We start from the raw sequence: 18076 nt of genomic DNA on the forward strand, positions 1-18076 counted from the left end.
AATGAGAATATAGGTGTAAGTCTTCTGTGAGCCTGTGATATGTTGGGCATCAGTGACGTCTGCATGTGACGATCAAGATCAGTGTCCTTGAATGATACTGAATGAGAGAAAAATATTGACCTTGCACAGACTCGCTGTTCTCTGATTCTAGTAAATGATGTGGAACACTAACGGTTTTAGGTGAGAGGAAAAGACAGTGCTGAACTCTGTACAGAATTTCAACTCAAGGGCTGAGGCTTAGAGAAGAACACAGACTAGTAGACAAAATACCCAAAGCTTTTATTTCCACTGGCTCTGTTGTACAAATCACAGTTATTCAGAGTAGTGATTCAAGCATAAAGTGCCAGCAGAAACACTTCAGTTTCAGTTGAATGCTTAATATATCAAAACTTTTAAATTGTAAATTTACTGTATTTCATAGTTGAGGGCTTTATAAAAAGAATCGATGTATTAGCATCATATCTTTGGATCTGTGTCGGGTGCAGAGAAGATGAGTTTGCTCATTGCCCGGATGTACTGAGAGCCATCCATGGAGGTGAGTTTCAGGCTGCTCATGGGTAGTAGGGCTCTGTTAGTGTAATATCTGAGGAATGGAGTCGGTGCTTCAATTGCCTCCAGATATACCTAAATGTAGAATTAAGAGCAGGATGGAATATGTTAAAATAGTCATGGCTATATATTTGTATAGAATATCTCATAAAACAATGGGTAAATAGCTAATATATAGGATAAAATGGGGGAAGATGCTCGCATTTCCTTTTAAATTGTGACATATTTAGATATAGCCTGTACATATTGATGATGCATCAGCCAGTGTGTCGTTAAGGAAAATAAATGGAAACTATTTAGTTGTTAAAGCACAAAATGCTAAATTAATCAAAAAGGCCACTACTGGGGTAATACACACATACACAGATCACTATTTTCCAGACACAATATTAGATCAATAACCTCAAACCTGTTTCGACAGACTAAATCTCAATTATGTTGATATTCAGATAAAATAATAATTATGTTTGTTAAATACACTAAGCGCTATATAAATGTAACCAATTATTATTATTATTGTTGTTGTAAAAAGGGCCTCATAGGATTTCAGTATATTTACTTTATTATATTACTTTAAGATTAATATTATTATTGAATTTGTCTTCGTATTGTTGGGCCAATTGCTTGTACGTTACTTATAGACCTTTTTTTCTTAGTGTAAGCTTTGAAATAATATTCAGGTAAGATTATAAAACAATTTAAACTCAAATCTATATTTATTTTGCTCTGTCAGTTTGTTTTGACTGTCTAAATCAGACACAGTCCTTCACCCTCACTCAGAGGTTGACGGCTTTCTGCCAGTGCTGAATGTAGCACCTGTATGATGTCATCAGTATCCTGAGCCTCATTCTGGAACACAGACTGGCAGTGCTGCAGGTACTGATCATACAGGCTGCGTGTGTGTGCGTCAACCTCCAGCGCCTCATCGCTGGCCTCAGTCCTCTTCAGGTTCATCAGGAAGTCTGTGTTGACTGGTCCACATTCAATCAGGCTCACACTGCAGCATGGGAGATGGAATGTTTAGATGGACTTAGCTAATTGTATGGGTGCCTAAGCAATTTATCTGAAGAATATTTATAGGCAAAAAGGTTCTGTTTGGTTATACAAGCACATTGTATAGTTATTTACTCACTGAATATTGAAGTGCTGGAGTAGAATAGCCAGGCTCTCACAAGCGCCCTCTACTGCAAATTTGCTAGCGCAGTAGACCTCATTGAATGGTAAACCTGAGTTTCAGACAGAGAACATAAACGGTAATTTATTTGTTTTACCCCATTGGCAAGTTCTAGGGTTTCATTTCTTGTTGCAAGCAAAAACATCTGACGGGATCTAAGCTTAAAACAAGAAAAAAGCATTTTGCCGATGATGTAAGAAAAATAAACACTCCAAGAGAGATTCTCTGAAAATTATCTCTGAAAAAGTTTCGCTTGTTAGGAGGATGTTGCCTCCTTTGGCATGCTCAGTTGGGGTTTAAAATACAAATTTTCAGTTATATTATCAACTGCACTTACACTGTCAGATGTGAACAAAATTTGAACTGAATTGACCTGGATAATGACACTAACTTTGTAACCTTGATGCTGTTATTGAACTGAATTGAGCTGGATAATGACTCATCTCATGTAGAGCTGCATGCTTTATATCTGAATTGAACTTGTTTCATAATTTATGAATTCTCCAACATTATCAACACTGTGTCAAAGCAGCCTCACAGTAATAAACTGGAATACAACAATCTGTATTATACAAAGTGCTATATAAATAGACATGACAACTTGTCATTTTTCAAAAATGGAAAAACAAGAGAAAATCAATTTTGCAATGAATCGCTTTGCTTCGCTGCATGTTTTTGAAAAATCTCACTTTCTCTATCTCCATCCCCACTCACCCTGTAGTCCTCCCATGCTGCCTGTCACAAGGATTCGTCCATGTCTCTTTCTCTTCATGTCCGGTAGGAAGGTCTGAATGGTGCGAAGTGTGCCCAGCAGATTGACGTCCAGGATTCCACGTATAGTGTCCAGCGAGTGAGCTTCCAGAGGGCCCATCAGACCTACACCTGCATTACAAACTAACACAAAGATATTAGGAGGGAATCAATTAAATCATTTATCCCAAAGTCCTTTGGTTAAAACATGGTTTATATTATATAAACCCCATGTAAGCACAGTGGATATAAAGAATGCCTATTCATGTGGACTTTTAACCTTAATCTTTATACGCACCTTTTCCCTTTGAAAGGGCATAATGTCTTACGTTCTCTTACCCAGTATGTCAATTCTGCCCTCTGTAACATTTCTTTTGGCATCAAGTATAGACTGCTGATCTGTCACATCCATCTGTAGTATGGCCATAGTGTCTTTATGCAGTCCTCTCACACTCTCCAACAGCCGTTGCTTCTTGTCCAGGTTCCGCATGGTAGCGTAAACTAAACAACATCAATAATCAATCGTACTTTTTTTAAACAATGATTGTAACTATATATAAAGCTCTCTTTCCACTAACGATAACAGTAATTTTTAGACATACATGTCAGTATAAACTATAAGTAAAATGAACCACAGAAATGCATTGTTTTTTGTTACATCAGTTACCTTTGTAGACTTTTGACGGATTTGATGCGAGATGCACAGCAAGACTGAGCCCAATCCCTGAAGAGCATCCAGTAATGAGAACAACTTTCTGCTCCATTTGTGCAATAAAACATCAGTCCGCAACACTAGAGACGAGCGCTGCATTTGAAGTGGTCCGTCTAACTGCTTTGTCTCTGATTTAAATGTTTTAGCTTTCTCCGTTATCACAAGGCCAGCTTGGTGTAAACATTCTGGTTTCACACTCTTTTTTTTTTTTTTTGCTCAGCAGGTGCAACTTCGAATTGACACATACCGTACATGTCACCAGCTGTGGTAAATATTGAATAACATGAAGAAAAGAAATATTCAGTAAATAACTTTGTTTTTTTGAGAATGTTAAATTTATGATGGGGGTGGAATCAATCATTTATAGATCTTATATTTTCAATCATACGTTCAATGTTTTAACCCTTTCATGCATGAATTATGGTAACCTTAGTCAGGATTTTTTTCCTATGTGTTTTTATTGCTCTTAGGGCATGAAAAACAAGATAAAAAAAAATTACACTTATTTTTCAGAGATTTTTAGATGTCCACTTGAGTGGACAGCATGCGTTTATGGTTTAAACTGAAGAGATACTGTATTAAACATAATGCAGTAATAACACCGTGATATTGTGTGTATTTAACAAATCAGTCAATAAATGTATATAAAAATCATGTGAAAACTCAAATATATACAAAAAATATAAATGCGAAATATTGCAAATGCAATTTAACTTCATACAAGTTGACCTTCGCGTATATTTGATATCAGAACATAAGGACGTGATTCCATCAGAGATCTCTACAGCCTGTCAAAGTACAACTGTGGAAACCCAACTCAGAAGCTCCAGTCCTCCGGTGTAGAGTATGTCAATTTACCCTTATTGGCTGATAATTCTGATTATGTGAAGATTATCAAGAGATGGACACATTTCTAACTCTCTGAGAAAACCTATAGCGATCAGGTGTTTTCAATCGCATTACTGGTAACGCATTAACAAGTAACATGCATAACGCAATCAGATTACTTTTTTGATGTTACGAGTAAAGTAATGCATCAGTAACGTGCATTACGCAATCAGATATTTTTAATGATCTGATTTTTAATGTTTTTTGGTAATAGCTAAATCAATATTTTTACTTATTCATTTATTCAAATCAATTTTTCATAAAGGAACATTTTCTTGGTGATTTTGACAGCTGAAGATAGATAAAAGAGAAATTAACAGCAATGTAAAAAAGGATTTTTCGAAGTTGTAAATAAAATTGAAGTAGCCTACGTTTTGCGAGAAAAAACTATTTTCATGTTTTTCACAATGTTTTGTGTTACTTGCTGTTTCTCTAATAAATTGTGAAATTTGCTAGCATTTCTGAGTAAAAATTGTTTTACACTTTCTTTTTTTAAACTGAAACTGCGTTGATCATCTGTGTGTGTCTGGCTGTTGCATGATGTCATGCTTGTCTGTGAAAATACTCACTAGTAGCCTACCTCTTAAGATAGGAAAATTTCATAAAGTTTAGAATAATATTTTCATTGACATGATTTGTCTTGCAGTCTAGTTTAGGGTGAGATTGATACATTTTTTTACCTTCATAACACCTAAAAAAAATACCCTTTAAAAACAAAACAATATAGCACTTCTTTTTTCATTTCTTCATTATATCTTCACAATACATTAAAACAGGAACACAAAACACCAAGTTCAGTAAACTTGTTTGAAATCTGTTTAGGAACAGCTGCACCTTAAAAAGTAGAATGAACAGTCAAACTGAGTTACGGGTAACTGAGTAACAGTCAAACAAATAACTGAACTTGTATTAACAAATTTAAAAAGTGCATCATGTTTTATATGATCATTTCATATGGTTGCAAGTGTGTTTGTGAAGAGTGTAAAAAAAGAGAGCACTTTACACATTTTAACTACTATAACTGAAAAAAGAAACCACATAACTAGACCTTCTGAATGAGAAAACATTTCATATTTAATAAAAAAAAAATTAACAATGTTCATTGTCCATAAAAGATAATCATGCTTGTATTATTTACATCGTAACAGTATATACAAATTGAGTAAAATACAGTGGTTTATGGTTAATAAATAACAAAACAGGACTATTAGAGTAGCAATATCATTTAAAAAATCCTTGCTCAAAGTTTAAGAGAGTTCTAACTGACACATGACATATATTAGTCCATAACTTTAATCCACCTCTTCAATAGTTGGTCCCTGGGAAGCGGCCCCTGATCCGCCCCGTGCCTGAGCTCCACAGCCTCCAGCTGGCATCCCTCCCTGATAAAGCTTAGTGATGATTGGGTTGCAGACTTTCTCCAACTCCTTCAGCTGATGTTCATACTCCTCTTTATCAGCCAGCTGGTTGTTCTCTAGCCAGCTGATGGCGGCATTGCATTTCTCAATGACTTTCTTCTTGTCATCCTCACTGATCTTGCCTTTCAGGTTCTCATCTTCCACACTGCTCTTCATGTTGAAGGCGTAAGACTCCAGGGAGTTTTTGGCAGCAATCTTCTCTCTTTGCAGATCATCTTCAGCTTTGTACTTGTCTGCGTCCTGCACCATTTTCTCAATCTCCTCTTTGCTCAGTCTGCCCTTGTCATTGGTGATGGTGATCTTGTTCTCTTTTCCAGTGCTTTTGTCCACCGCTGACACATTAAGGATTCCATTGGCGTCAATGTCAAAGGTCACTTCAATCTGCGGGACTCCACGTGGTGCGGGTGGAATTCCTGTGAGCTCAAATTTACCCAGCAGGTTGTTGTCTTTTGTCATGGCCCTCTCTCCCTCAAACACCTGGATCAGGACACCGGGCTGGTTGTCTGCATAGGTGCTGAAGGTCTGGGTCTGTTTGGTGGGGATGGTGGTGTTGCGTTTGATGAGGGCTGTCATGACTCCACCTGCAGTCTCGATGCCCAAAGATAGTGGGGCAACATCCAGCAGCAGCAGGTCCTGGACATTTCCAGATGTGTCACCCATGAGGATGGCGGCTTGCACCGCTGCACCATAAGCCACTGCCTCATCTGGGTTGATGCTCTTGTTCAAGTCCCTGCCGTTGAAGAAATCCTGCAGAAGCTTCTGGATCTTTGGGATTCTTGTTGATCCACCAACCAGAACAACGTCATGGATCTGAGACTTGTCCATCTTGGCGTCTCTCAGGGATTTCTCCACAGGCTCAAGTGTTCCCCTGAAGAGGTCTGAGCACATCTCTTCAAAGCGTGCTCTGGTGATGGACGTGTAGAAGTCGATGCCCTCGTACAGTGAGTCGATCTCAATGCTGGCCTGAGAGCTGGAGGAAAGGGTTCTCTTGGCTCGCTCGCACGCTGTTCGCAGCCTCCTCAGTGCCCTCTTGTTCTGACTGATGTCCTTCTTGTGCTTCCTCTTGAATTCTTCTACAAAGTGATTCACCATGCGGTTGTCAAAGTCCTCGCCACCCAGATGAGTGTCTCCGGCTGTGGCCTTCACCTCAAAGATGCCATCTTCAATGGTCAGGATGGACACGTCAAAGGTGCCTCCACCCAGGTCAAAGATCAGGACGTTGCGTTCTGCTCCTTTGCCTTTGTCAAGGCCGTAGGCGATGGCTGCAGCCGTGGGCTCGTTGATGATTCTGAGGACATTGAGCCCAGCGATCACTCCGGCGTCTTTAGTGGCTTGCCTCTGCGAGTCATTGAAATAGGCAGGAACTGTGACAACTGCATTTGTGACCTTCTGCCCCAGATAAGCTTCAGCAATCTCCTTCATCTTCACCAGGACCATAGAGGAAATTTCTTCAGGATTAAATGTCTTGTTTTCGCCTTTGTATTCGACTTGAACCTTTGGCTTTCCGCTATCACTGACGACTTGGAAGGACCAGTGCTTCATGTCAGACTGCACTACTGGGTCATCAAATTTCCTGCCAATCAGCCTCTTGGCATCAAACACGGTGTTGTTGGGGTTCATGGCCACCTGGTTTTTAGCTGCATCTCCAATGAGCCTCTCTGTGTCAGTGAAGGCAACATAGCTGGGTGTTGTTCTGTTCCCCTGGTCATTGGCGATGATCTCCACTTTTCCATGCTGAAACACCCCCACACAGGAGTAGGTGGTGCCCAGGTCAATTCCAATGGCTACTCCTTTTGCTGATGACATGTTTGGTTACTAGTGAAATCTAGTAAAACAGAAAAAAGAACAATAAGAATTTTTCTAAATGTATACAAATTGTTGTGCATAGAAAATAGGGTAACACTTCATTTTACAGTCCTGTTACCCATGTACTTACTATGTACTTATTATAGTAATTACAATTACTGGGTAATAACTAGGTACTAACCCTGAACCTACCCCTAACCCATGTACTTACCTTATATTAGCCAGTACTTTCTAGGTAAGTACACTGTAAGTACATGTAAGTACTGTACTGTAAAAGGAAGCGTTACCGAAAATAGGTCTTGTTGTGCTCATACAGTATAATAGTAAAAAAAAAAGTGTAACAGTGAATACAGTGGCCATGCAGTTGCATAAACTGCTTAGACTAGTCTTACAAATTAGTCATCTAAATTTATTTTTCAAGACTGGACCACATTTTTTTTAAGTTACATAAAATGGCAGATCAGTCTAATTTGAATTCAAAATTCACTTAAATCTTGGTAAACTGCCAGTTGATCAGACTTCTTAAGACACAGTCAGTCTTAAAGGTGGCTAAGTTTATGCAACTGCAGGTCCCCTGCTTGTTTTTTTTCAGGAGAATATAGACTGTCTGCATGTAATAATAAGATAGTAATATACAAAGCTAATATTGAAACATATTAAGTAGATTCATGAATAGATGCATAAGTAATAGGCTACTACACAATGCATGTAACCTAGACCCTAAAGTAAAATAAATATAGACTTACCGTAGAGTGATTCTTCAATAAAAATTAATTTACACCTCGTCGCGGAAAAAGTCAATACAGACTGGGGTTTTTATCGCTTGCTTCACAGATCGCTCTTCTTCTGATGAATTTCGTTATCTGCCATCCATCCGCTCTTTAAATACACCACAGCGCGCACCCGGTCAAACTCTATACATTTCTGGAAAAGTCGAGTGAATCAGACCAATCAAAACACAGAAAGCGGACGCGTCACGTCAGCTGTCATTCTTAGGCAACTGAGAGGAAGTTTCTGGACGCTTCCAGAATTGTGCTGTGAAATTACGCCAAAACAGAGAAGAAAAGTCAAATGAATTGCAATGAACTATAAAAATATGTCTTTAGCTATCATAGTTGAGTGCTTGATAATTACGTGAAATATGAAAAAGTGGGGTTTCTAGTCTGGTCGCTTTATCATATAAAAAAATAAAATGGCATTAGGTCTCCCTGCAGTTAATTCTAAAACAAGTATTTTATATAAGAGCTTAGTGCTTTTAACTATATGGTTTAAGTTTGTAAATCGCGTAATGATTGCGGAGCCTGATGAGTCATGATCATGATCGTTAAAAACATCGAGTAAACAATTCACTCCAAATTGAACTTTTTGTTGGGTTTATGTAGGCAGGCTACATCAGTTTCACAGACTTATAAATGTCAAGTTATTTGAATAAAACATCTTGTGTTCACTAATTATTCCAGTTTTGAGTAAAGCTTTAAGCTTGCTTAATTCCCCCCAGGGCAACACGGTTGTTATAATAAAATATCAGACAGTTAGGCTATGTTAATGATGGAATAAACTATAATTTGTATAAAGATCTTGACATATTTTCTCAATTTTACGCATTGAATAGGCTAATTGTATTACTGTGTAGCCTAATTAACTAGTCTGAAATTCCAAATACAGCGATGTGTAATAGACCATTTGAACATGCAGCTTTAGTTTGCTGATTAATGAAATTGTCATTAGGCCTACATAACATCCACCCAGCTAGGTTTTATTTTGGCCACTGATGCATTTCACAGTCCATAGCCTACATAAATTAATTTAGTAGCTTTAGATGAACTATGCGTTTGCAATACATTCACCGTTAAGACACATACGAGGTGAGGTGTCTTGTGTGCCACAATTGCTCAACATTTGAGAAAGAATAATGGGTGAAATGAGAGAAAAACGACGCCCTGGGTGCACAGTGACCTCTGTTGACAATAGAGCAGAATGACTACGTGCCACAAACTTAAGTCACCAATGTTCCAGAATCATATATCATCCCCGCAGTCATACAGACATGTAAAACTTAGGGTAGGCTACATAACAAAAAGAAAAAAAGGAACATACAAAGAAATACAGCTACTGAAAAGGACAGTTCCAACAAAAATACTTCTTATGTAATAAATTAGTTTGCCTAGACCTAGACACATTCTCCTGTGAGACTTTTTGTTTCATTGTAAGTTATTTGATTATTCGGACAGTTTAATTAAACATCGATTTTAATTCACACAGATAACATTAGGCTATTGGTTGTTTCTAATTACAAACGTTATATTACAAAACTTAAAAAAATGTAATGGCATTCGAAAATAATTGAAACAAAAGTTTCTACATGAGTAGTCTATAATCAAAGCGTGTTATTTGTACATTACTGAATTTCCGTACGGACTTATAAGTATAAACAGTCCAAACTGTTCAGCGTTTACGAGATCACTAAAATGTTATGCCTTCATGTGGTCCCAATCACAGAACACTCCAGAAATAGCTAGAGCAGGACTATACGATGACGCAGCGTAGTGGGTGGAGCCATTCCGCCTGTGCTGGTTTTTGATTGGTCGAACTCGCTGGCGCTTTCGAGAAACTTCAACAGGGCCATGTAAGAGAATATAAAATAGGACTGTGGCAGTGCTTCGTTATAAACTTCGGGATAGTTAGGAACACATTGGAAAGAGCGAGACGCAGCGAAGTGTGTGCCATCTTCTAGACAACGAGCCACAATACACCTGCCACACAATATCTAAATCATAAAAGGTAAGGGGAAAATTAATTTAAACTACCACTGTTCTTTTTCTATTGAGTTTATATACTTAGGCTGCCTACGACATAAATGTGTACATTTATAACTAGCTTTATCAGACATGAAATGCTTGCAGTAAATAATGTTTTATTCTATATTGACATTTAATCATGAAACAGATTAGTATACTGTATACTCATCTGTTTCATGATTAAATGTCAACAAAAATATGCGATGAAGAGCCACTTAATGAATTAATAGCCTACTTAAGAATTTATATACGTTTTTAACAAATAATTATATTTGACTATGTATTATATTTAGTCCTATTATACATTATTAATAATAATAATAATGGTCTTCTAATTTTTCAAATCATTAGTGTGAACAATGAACGTACAAAAAAAAATTATAAAGTTTTTAAATCTGCATAATATTAATATTAATTTCATGGTTAAAATGTAGCGGTTTTACATGGTAATTTTCCTATTTCTTTTCCTTGTTAAAGACAGGTAGACTTTAAAAGAAACCAAACATGTCATCAGCAAAAGGAGTAGCCATTGGAATTGACCTGGGCACCACCTACTCCTGTGTGGGGGTGTTTCAGCATGGAAAAGTGGAGATCATCGCCAATGACCAGGGGAACAGAACAACACCCAGCTATGTTGCCTTCACTGACACAGAGAGGCTCATTGGAGATGCAGCTAAAAACCAGGTGGCCATGAACCCCAACAACACCGTGTTTGATGCCAAGAGGCTGATTGGCAGGAAATTTGATGACCCAGTAGTGCAGTCTGACATGAAGCACTGGTCCTTCCAAGTCGTCAGTGATAGCGGAAAGCCAAAGGTTCAAGTCGAATACAAAGGCGAAAACAAGACATTTAATCCTGAAGAAATTTCCTCTATGGTCCTGGTGAAGATGAAGGAGATTGCTGAAGCTTATCTGGGGCAGAAGGTCACAAATGCAGTTGTCACAGTTCCTGCCTATTTCAATGACTCGCAGAGGCAAGCCACTAAAGACGCCGGAGTGATCGCTGGGCTCAATGTCCTCAGAATCATCAACGAGCCCACGGCTGCAGCCATCGCCTACGGCCTTGACAAAGGCAAAGGAGCAGAACGCAACGTCCTGATCTTTGACCTGGGTGGAGGCACCTTTGACGTGTCCATCCTGACCATTGAAGATGGCATCTTTGAGGTGAAGGCCACAGCCGGAGACACTCATCTGGGTGGCGAGGACTTTGACAACCGCATGGTGAATCACTTTGTAGAAGAATTCAAGAGGAAGCACAAGAAGGACATCAGTCAGAACAAGAGGGCACTGAGGAGGCTGCGAACAGCGTGCGAGCGAGCCAAGAGAACCCTTTCCTCCAGCTCTCAGGCCAGCATTGAGATCGACTCACTGTACGAGGGCATCGACTTCTACACGTCCATCACCAGAGCACGCTTTGAAGAGATGTGCTCAGACCTCTTCAGGGGAACACTTGAGCCTGTGGAGAAATCCCTGAGAGACGCCAAGATGGACAAGTCTCAGATCCATGACGTTGTTCTGGTTGGTGGATCAACAAGAATCCCAAAGATCCAGAAGCTTCTGCAGGATTTCTTCAACGGCAGGGACTTGAACAAGAGCATCAACCCAGATGAGGCAGTGGCTTATGGTGCAGCGGTGCAAGCCGCCATCCTCATGGGTGACACATCTGGAAATGTCCAGGACCTGCTGCTGCTGGATGTTGCCCCACTATCTTTGGGCATCGAGACTGCAGGTGGAGTCATGACAGCCCTCATCAAACGCAACACCACCATCCCCACCAAACAGACCCAGACCTTCAGCACCTATGCAGACAACCAGCCCGGTGTCCTGATCCAGGTGTTTGAGGGAGAGAGGGCCATGACAAAAGACAACAACCTGCTGGGTAAATTTGAGCTCACAGGAATTCCACCCGCACCACGTGGAGTCCCGCAGATTGAAGTGACCTTTGACATTGACGCCAATGGAATCCTTAATGTGTCAGCGGTGGACAAAAGCACTGGAAAAGAGAACAAGATCACCATCACCAATGACAAGGGCAGACTGAGCAAAGAGGAGATTGAGAAAATGGTGCAGGACGCAGACAAGTACAAAGCTGAAGATGATCTGCAAAGAGAGAAGATTGCTGCCAAAAACTCCCTGGAGTCTTACGCCTTCAACATGAAGAGCAGTGTGGAAGATGAGAACCTGAAAGGCAAGATCAGTGAGGATGACAAGAAGAAAGTCATTGAGAAATGCAATGCCGCCATCAGCTGGCTAGAGAACAACCAGCTGGCTGATAAAGAGGAGTATGAACATCAGCTGAAGGAGTTGGAGAAAGTCTGCAACCCAATCATCACTAAGCTTTATCAGGGAGGGATGCCAGCTGGAGGCTGTGGAGCTCAGGCACGGGGCGGATCAGGGGCCGCTTCCCAGGGACCAACTATTGAAGAGGTGGATTAAAACACCTCATGAACTGAATGGTGCAGGGACTGATATAAATCTTTTCTCTTTGGTTCTTTCATTTTGTTTTCAGGCCTTATTACATTATGATTCCTTTTTTTATACCCCTAATGCTCACACCTTTCTTCAGTCAAAAAATGATATGTAAACCGTCATATCACTGCACGGTATTAGTTTACTCCATCTGCTCTCGAAAACATTTTGCTACTAAATAAAGTGCTCTGCAACTTGACATTTAGTCAATATGTTTTAACTTAAAAAATAAGCTTGAAATTTCTAAGAGGTGATTTTACATTATTTTTCATTCATGTTTGATTACAGTTACATGTTAATAAATGTTGTGGTAAAACTATGTAAATAAAATGTTTAATATTTATTTCAAAAAGTGTTGTAGTTTTTTTTAAGTACTCTAAAACTAAATCTAAACAGTGACCTTATATTTCTTCAAATAAATAAACAAACCAGTAGATGGCATTCTCAAACAAGAGCCAGGCAGTATCCATGTATACATTGCATATATCAAATAAATATCTATCAAAAATGACTACAGGCCATAAAGACTGACATAACACAAAAGGCACCGAGATTATAACCAGAGTTGAAGTTGCAGATTCACTAATGACTTTGGGCTAAAATCTTTCTACACATTTATGCTGTAGTTACTGACATAAGCAGCAGGGGTCAGTACATCCTGACTGTAAAACAGACAAACACAAATTCCTCTGTCTTATTTCCTGGAAGGCTTTGAACCCAGGCATGAGCACAGCCAAAAAGAGACTATGACATTATCTTCCTCGACTTTAGAGACTGATCCCTGCCTCATCCAAACACCCTACCAATACAAATAAACTGGCTCCTTCATGGAACAATCCCTCACACATACATAAGATGTTTAATGGAATTATGCAATTCATCTAGAGTGCAACACCATCTGGAGTTACTAAAATAATATTGAATGTCAAATTGTAGCACACAGTACAAAGATACACAAAAGTACATGAGGTGACCCTTACTTTACTGCTCATATCCGATTTCAATAATTCAGTGTCAGATGTGTTAAGTTATTTTGTTATTCAAGTGCCACAGGTGAGACTGTTCACCATGGCCACATGACTGCAAACATGACTGTTTATACATATGACTTATAAATGGACAAATATTCTGAGAAAACACTTATGTGTGAAGTTTTAAAAGTGTAGCAGTTAAAGAAATATTTAAAACAAGTTAAGTTCAATTTACAACATTTGTGGCATAATGTTGATTATTACAATTAAATATTTCAATTCTTTAAACTCCACTGCACTTACTATGGAAGCAAATTAAGGATTTTAATATAGGAATTTGTGAAGGATTTAAAAGCAGAAATGTGAAGCTTATAGTATTAGAAAAGAACTTACATTAATTCATCTGTTAACACTCGTGTTGTAATTGAGCTGTAAAATGATGTTTAAATAATAATTTATACACTTTTTAGGGTTTCAGGCTTTTCGTTTACAACTTTTTTGTCAAATTAATTATAACTTTACACAGAAAAGGTTAGTAAGCAAGTTTTCACTCTAAAATCGTAGTATAATGTCTTGTGGTGATACTATTGTAACATATTTGAACATTTGTGACTCACTGTAACCCACAGCTGTTGGGTTTTTTTAAGAAAGAGGGGAAAGTGGACATTTTTGTGGCAATAAACATTATGCCACAAATGCTTTCCATTGAACTTAACTTGTATTGAACCCAAAATATTCCTTCAATCCTACTGAAGCTATTGGTTTTAGTCATAAGTAACACATTCGACCATCATTGTAACAGCTGCTGATGAGTTATAATGAGCACTGATTAGGGTAATTATGTTGGCATCAGGCATGTGTGTTTCTGCTGTGACTGCAGCCAGTAAGTAAGCCATGAATGTGAGTGTCAGGCCACTACGTGTGAAATGCAACATTTCAAACCCTCTCCAGTTTAAAGCAGTGTCCATGGCATGACAAGGACGGCCCTTTTGGGGGCAGAGCATTCCAATCAAAACATGATCCACCACAGAAAGTACAACCTCAAGAATGGAGGAACAATAAAAACAAAACAAAAACACCTCATCAAAAACAGAGGGACAGTAAAGAGGATCCATGTACACATATAGCATGGACACATAACATGCTCTTAAAAAACATCCTGGTACAGCTCCATGCTCCCCACACATATACAGTACATTTAGCTGTTTGTTTGTTTGTTCCATAGTAACCCTAAATCTCATCCTAATTGTATGGGAACAAATATCGTAACTCTGCACCCTTTTAATTTATTATCAGACAAACAGATACTCACACCCAAACACATGCAGAATGCATATAGTTCACCTCTAAGTTGATCCCATCCAGTGCTGTTTACACATACTACAACCACTATACGTGCTTACGCCCATAAACCAAACTAAAACACATACTAGATTTTTGTTTTTTTAAATAAATGGTATTGAATAGCATTAACAAATGGCAACTGATAAAAAGAATGTTATGCATAATATAGTAATTATGGTACAATATAGTAACTACATGTAACATGTGTGTAACAAGGACACTGTAAAATAAAGTATAATTACCTTATTCGTTAATCAGCATTTTAATTAAATTCAATAGATTAATCTGTCAGTCTTTGTCCAATTTAGTTTTATTCTTTGTTTGTGTAAAAACAGCTACATTGTTGACGGCCAGGCTGGTCAATGTAGAAATTCACGAAACAAAATATATAAAATATATGTTATCATTACATAAAAAATAAAAAATAAAAAAAAACATATCTGGTAACAACTAAAGCTTCCCTAAAATGCATTTTCATGATTAAAAAACCAGCTAAAAAAATAGCTGGCTGCAAAATAATAGTCATTTTAGAACATTGTATACATTAACTGGCAATAAAACTAGACTATTCTAATAAATTTACATTTTTAAATGACACCAGTTAATGCATTAACTTTCCCATAAAACAAACTGAAACTAAATTCTAACTAAAATGAACTATGAGAAAACTAACACTAAACTAAACTTAAGGCAAATTGAAAATGTCTGTATAATAAATGTATATATAATAGCACATCTACCAATAGGAGCATCAGCAGACACGAGGTGCACATGCTCATTCTGCTGCTGCTGCTGATGGTGGTGATGCTTATAGGATGATTATAATGATTAGCTGCTACAACAGCACATTGGTGGACCCGTCCACTTAGGTGAAAACATCAAGGGTTGCTAAGAAACAATACTTGTGGTTGGGCCTTGTAAGGATACAGCCAGCAACAGAGCAAGAGGTCAACACCCCTAAAGCCAGGCTAAATATAACCCGGAGTGGAGAAAGAGAAAGAGAAAGAGAGAGAGAGAGAGAGAGAGAGAGAGAGAGAGAGAGAGAGAGAGAGAGAGAGAGAGAGAGAGAGAGAGAGAGAGAGAGAGAGAGAGAGAGAGAGAGAGAGAAGGGAGAGAGAGCGAGAGAGAGAAATGGAGACCGAGAGAGAGAGAGAGAGAGAGAGAGAGAGAGAGAGAGAGAGAGAGAGAGAGAGAGAGAGAGAGAGAGAGAGAGAGAGAGAGAGAGAGAGAGAGAGAGAGAGAGCGAGAGAGAGAGAGAAAGGGAGAGAGAGCGAGAGAGAGAAATGGAGACCGAGAGAGAGAGTGTTGGACTTTCTTTGGGATATCCTCTGCCCTCTCCTCTTTCAAGAATACCCAAGGACAACCCTCGCTATTATTAATAGCGGTAAGAAGCTGTTCCCACAGAAATGTTCCTTCACTGTAAAAACTGATAACTGTTTTTTCACAGCTGTGAAATCTGATACCCAACCCAACCTCCTATTTAGATAATGTTTGTCCCTGCCTTTATGACGATCTGTGCATCTTTTATTTCATAGAATGAGATGTGTCAAAACACATTAAATCATAAATGGTTTCAATGGTGCTACTATTCATTTTACCCAACTTAAATAACAAAGGAACAAGTTTTATTGCATTAGCTGCTTTTTTTTTAATTTAGAAGTTGCCACATGAGCACTTTAGATTACTTGACAAAAACATTTTTAGGGGCAGAACATTTTTCAAAGCAAGCAATACATCCATTCCTAGCGTAAATGTAAAACATCATTGTAAAAAAAAAAAAATATTATTATAAAAAGTTCTTTTCCGGGTCCATCCAGATGATCTTATGAATGTATTCACGTGCCTTCTGCGTGTGTAGCCTATATAGAGGTGTTAGTCATTAAAGACCGGATTACGGCACCATACTTTGGAGCCAGAGATTCAAATAACCAAGAATAGGGACAGTGCTGAGAATTTAACACCATTCCTGTCCAACACCTGTCACACACTTGTTTGGCACGCACACATGTACACAACATACTGTACACGTGTGTAAAATGACATTGGCCTCTGCATATGGTACACTCTTAAAAATAAAAGTTCCAAAGGGGGGTTTACGCAGCAATGCCATAAAAGAACTGTGTTTGGTTTCCAAAAGAACCGTTCAGTGAACAGTTCTGTTTTCTTAGTGTAAAGAACATTTTAATAATCTAAAGAAACCTTTTTCCACCATAAAGAACCTTTTGTGGAATGGAAAGGTTCCATGGATGTTAAAGGTTCTTTATGGAACCATTGATGCCAATAAATAACCTTTTTTTTTTTTTTTTTTTTACTATATTCATGTTCATTTATTTAAAAAGTGAATGAGAAAGAAAGGCCTCATTAATCACTTAAGGAATTTGTCAGTGGCGGTTAACTAAAACTATAACAGCTGAACCACTGTCAAATCTTCCCAAGCTGTTGTTCCCCCTTATTTTCCCTTTTATTACTCTCTCTGATTCCTCAATTGCACATTTTTCACTCCTGATCTTTTTCTTCATACTGGTTTCGCTATCTCCATTCTACACTCCTCTCACTCGCCACTGTATATATTTAACCTTTAATTCATCTCTACATCTTGGCTTTCCTGAGTCCCTCTTCTCTTTCCCTTGATCCATCTTCCTGTCATCAGCAGTGTCTCTATATGTTCCGCAGGGCAAGTGTAGACCTAAAAGGGAAGACACAAAATGACAGAGTTACAGAAGGATAAATATACCCATAAAACCAGGGAACTAACTTATCAGTTCCATGTGTCCCATCTCTTTCCAGTAAAACATCATATGTCCTGCTATCACCACTGAATGAAACAATTCCTATCAAACTTCCTGTTCTTAAAGTCCAAGTGCTTTGCCATTTTGTGCACTGCTATCTTGCACACCTATAGCAGCTGGTTTACTGATAACATTTAATGATATTTCACTAATATGTTTTCATATTTCATAAATTTACACACACACACACACACACACACACACACACACACACACACACACACACACACACACACACACACACACACACACACACACACACACACACACACACACACACACACACACACACACACACACACACACACACACACACACACACACACACACACACACACACACACACACACACACACACACACACACACAAAATATTTAATTTAGTTGTCAAGAATTACTTATATACCT

At 38.4% G+C, this 18076-nt stretch overlaps 3 protein-coding genes across 3 annotated transcripts; 1 reads left to right on the plus strand and 2 right to left on the minus strand.

Moving 5' to 3' along the window:
• Positions 1–450: 450 nt before the first annotated feature.
• On the minus strand, positions 451–3426 carry hsd17b1 (hydroxysteroid (17-beta) dehydrogenase 1). The gene is made up of 6 exons (XM_056258125.1): positions 3141–3426; positions 2813–2974; positions 2438–2617; positions 1682–1775; positions 1366–1546; positions 451–624 (listed from the first exon to the last, which is right to left on the minus strand). Exons 1-6 carry the CDS (start codon positions 3235–3237, stop codon positions 457–459), a joined length of 882 nt encoding a protein of 293 aa, XP_056114100.1. The 5' UTR covers positions 3238–3426; the 3' UTR covers positions 451–456.
• Positions 3427–5120: 1694 nt separating this feature from the next.
• On the minus strand, positions 5121–7332 carry LOC130090651 (heat shock 70 kDa protein). The gene has a single exon (XM_056258135.1). It carries the CDS (start codon positions 7295–7297, stop codon positions 5366–5368), a length of 1932 nt encoding a protein of 643 aa, XP_056114110.1. The 5' UTR covers positions 7298–7332; the 3' UTR covers positions 5121–5365.
• A 2661-nt stretch (positions 7333–9993) lies between these two features.
• hsp70.3 (heat shock cognate 70-kd protein, tandem duplicate 3) lies at positions 9994–12763 on the plus strand. Its single transcript, XM_056258137.1, has 2 exons — positions 9994–10078; positions 10573–12763. The coding sequence occupies exon 2, from the start codon at positions 10600–10602 to the stop codon at positions 12529–12531; it is 1932 nt and encodes a 643-aa protein (XP_056114112.1). The 5' UTR covers positions 9994–10078; positions 10573–10599; the 3' UTR covers positions 12532–12763.
• The last annotated feature ends 5313 nt before the right edge of the window (positions 12764–18076 follow it).

This window comes from Rhinichthys klamathensis, unplaced genomic scaffold (assembly GCF_029890125.1).
Source record: "Rhinichthys klamathensis goyatoka isolate OS25496 unplaced genomic scaffold, OSU_Roscu_1.1 h1tg000149l_1, whole genome shotgun sequence".
Taxonomy (NCBI): domain Eukaryota; kingdom Metazoa; phylum Chordata; class Actinopteri; order Cypriniformes; family Leuciscidae; genus Rhinichthys; species Rhinichthys klamathensis.

Excerpts from the sequence above, each read along its gene's own strand:
- LOC130090651 (XM_056258135.1), bottom strand. The coding sequence starts at position 7,297 with ATGTCATCAGCAAAAGGAGTAGCCATTGGAATTGACCTGGGCACCACC.
- hsd17b1 (XM_056258125.1), bottom strand. The coding sequence starts at position 3,237 with ATGGAGCAGAAAGTTGTTCTCATTACTGGATGCTCTTCAGGGATTGGG. Across the intron at positions 2,975-3,140 it reads TCCGTCAAAAGTCTACAAAG|TTTACGCTACCATGCGGAAC; the intron begins GTAACTGATGTA and ends GATGTTGTTTAG. Across the intron at positions 625-1,365 it reads ATACTGATGACATCATACAG|GTATATCTGGAGGCAATTGA; the intron begins GTGCTACATTCA and ends TTCTACATTTAG.
- hsp70.3 (XM_056258137.1), top strand. The coding sequence starts at position 10,600 with ATGTCATCAGCAAAAGGAGTAGCCATTGGAATTGACCTGGGCACCACC.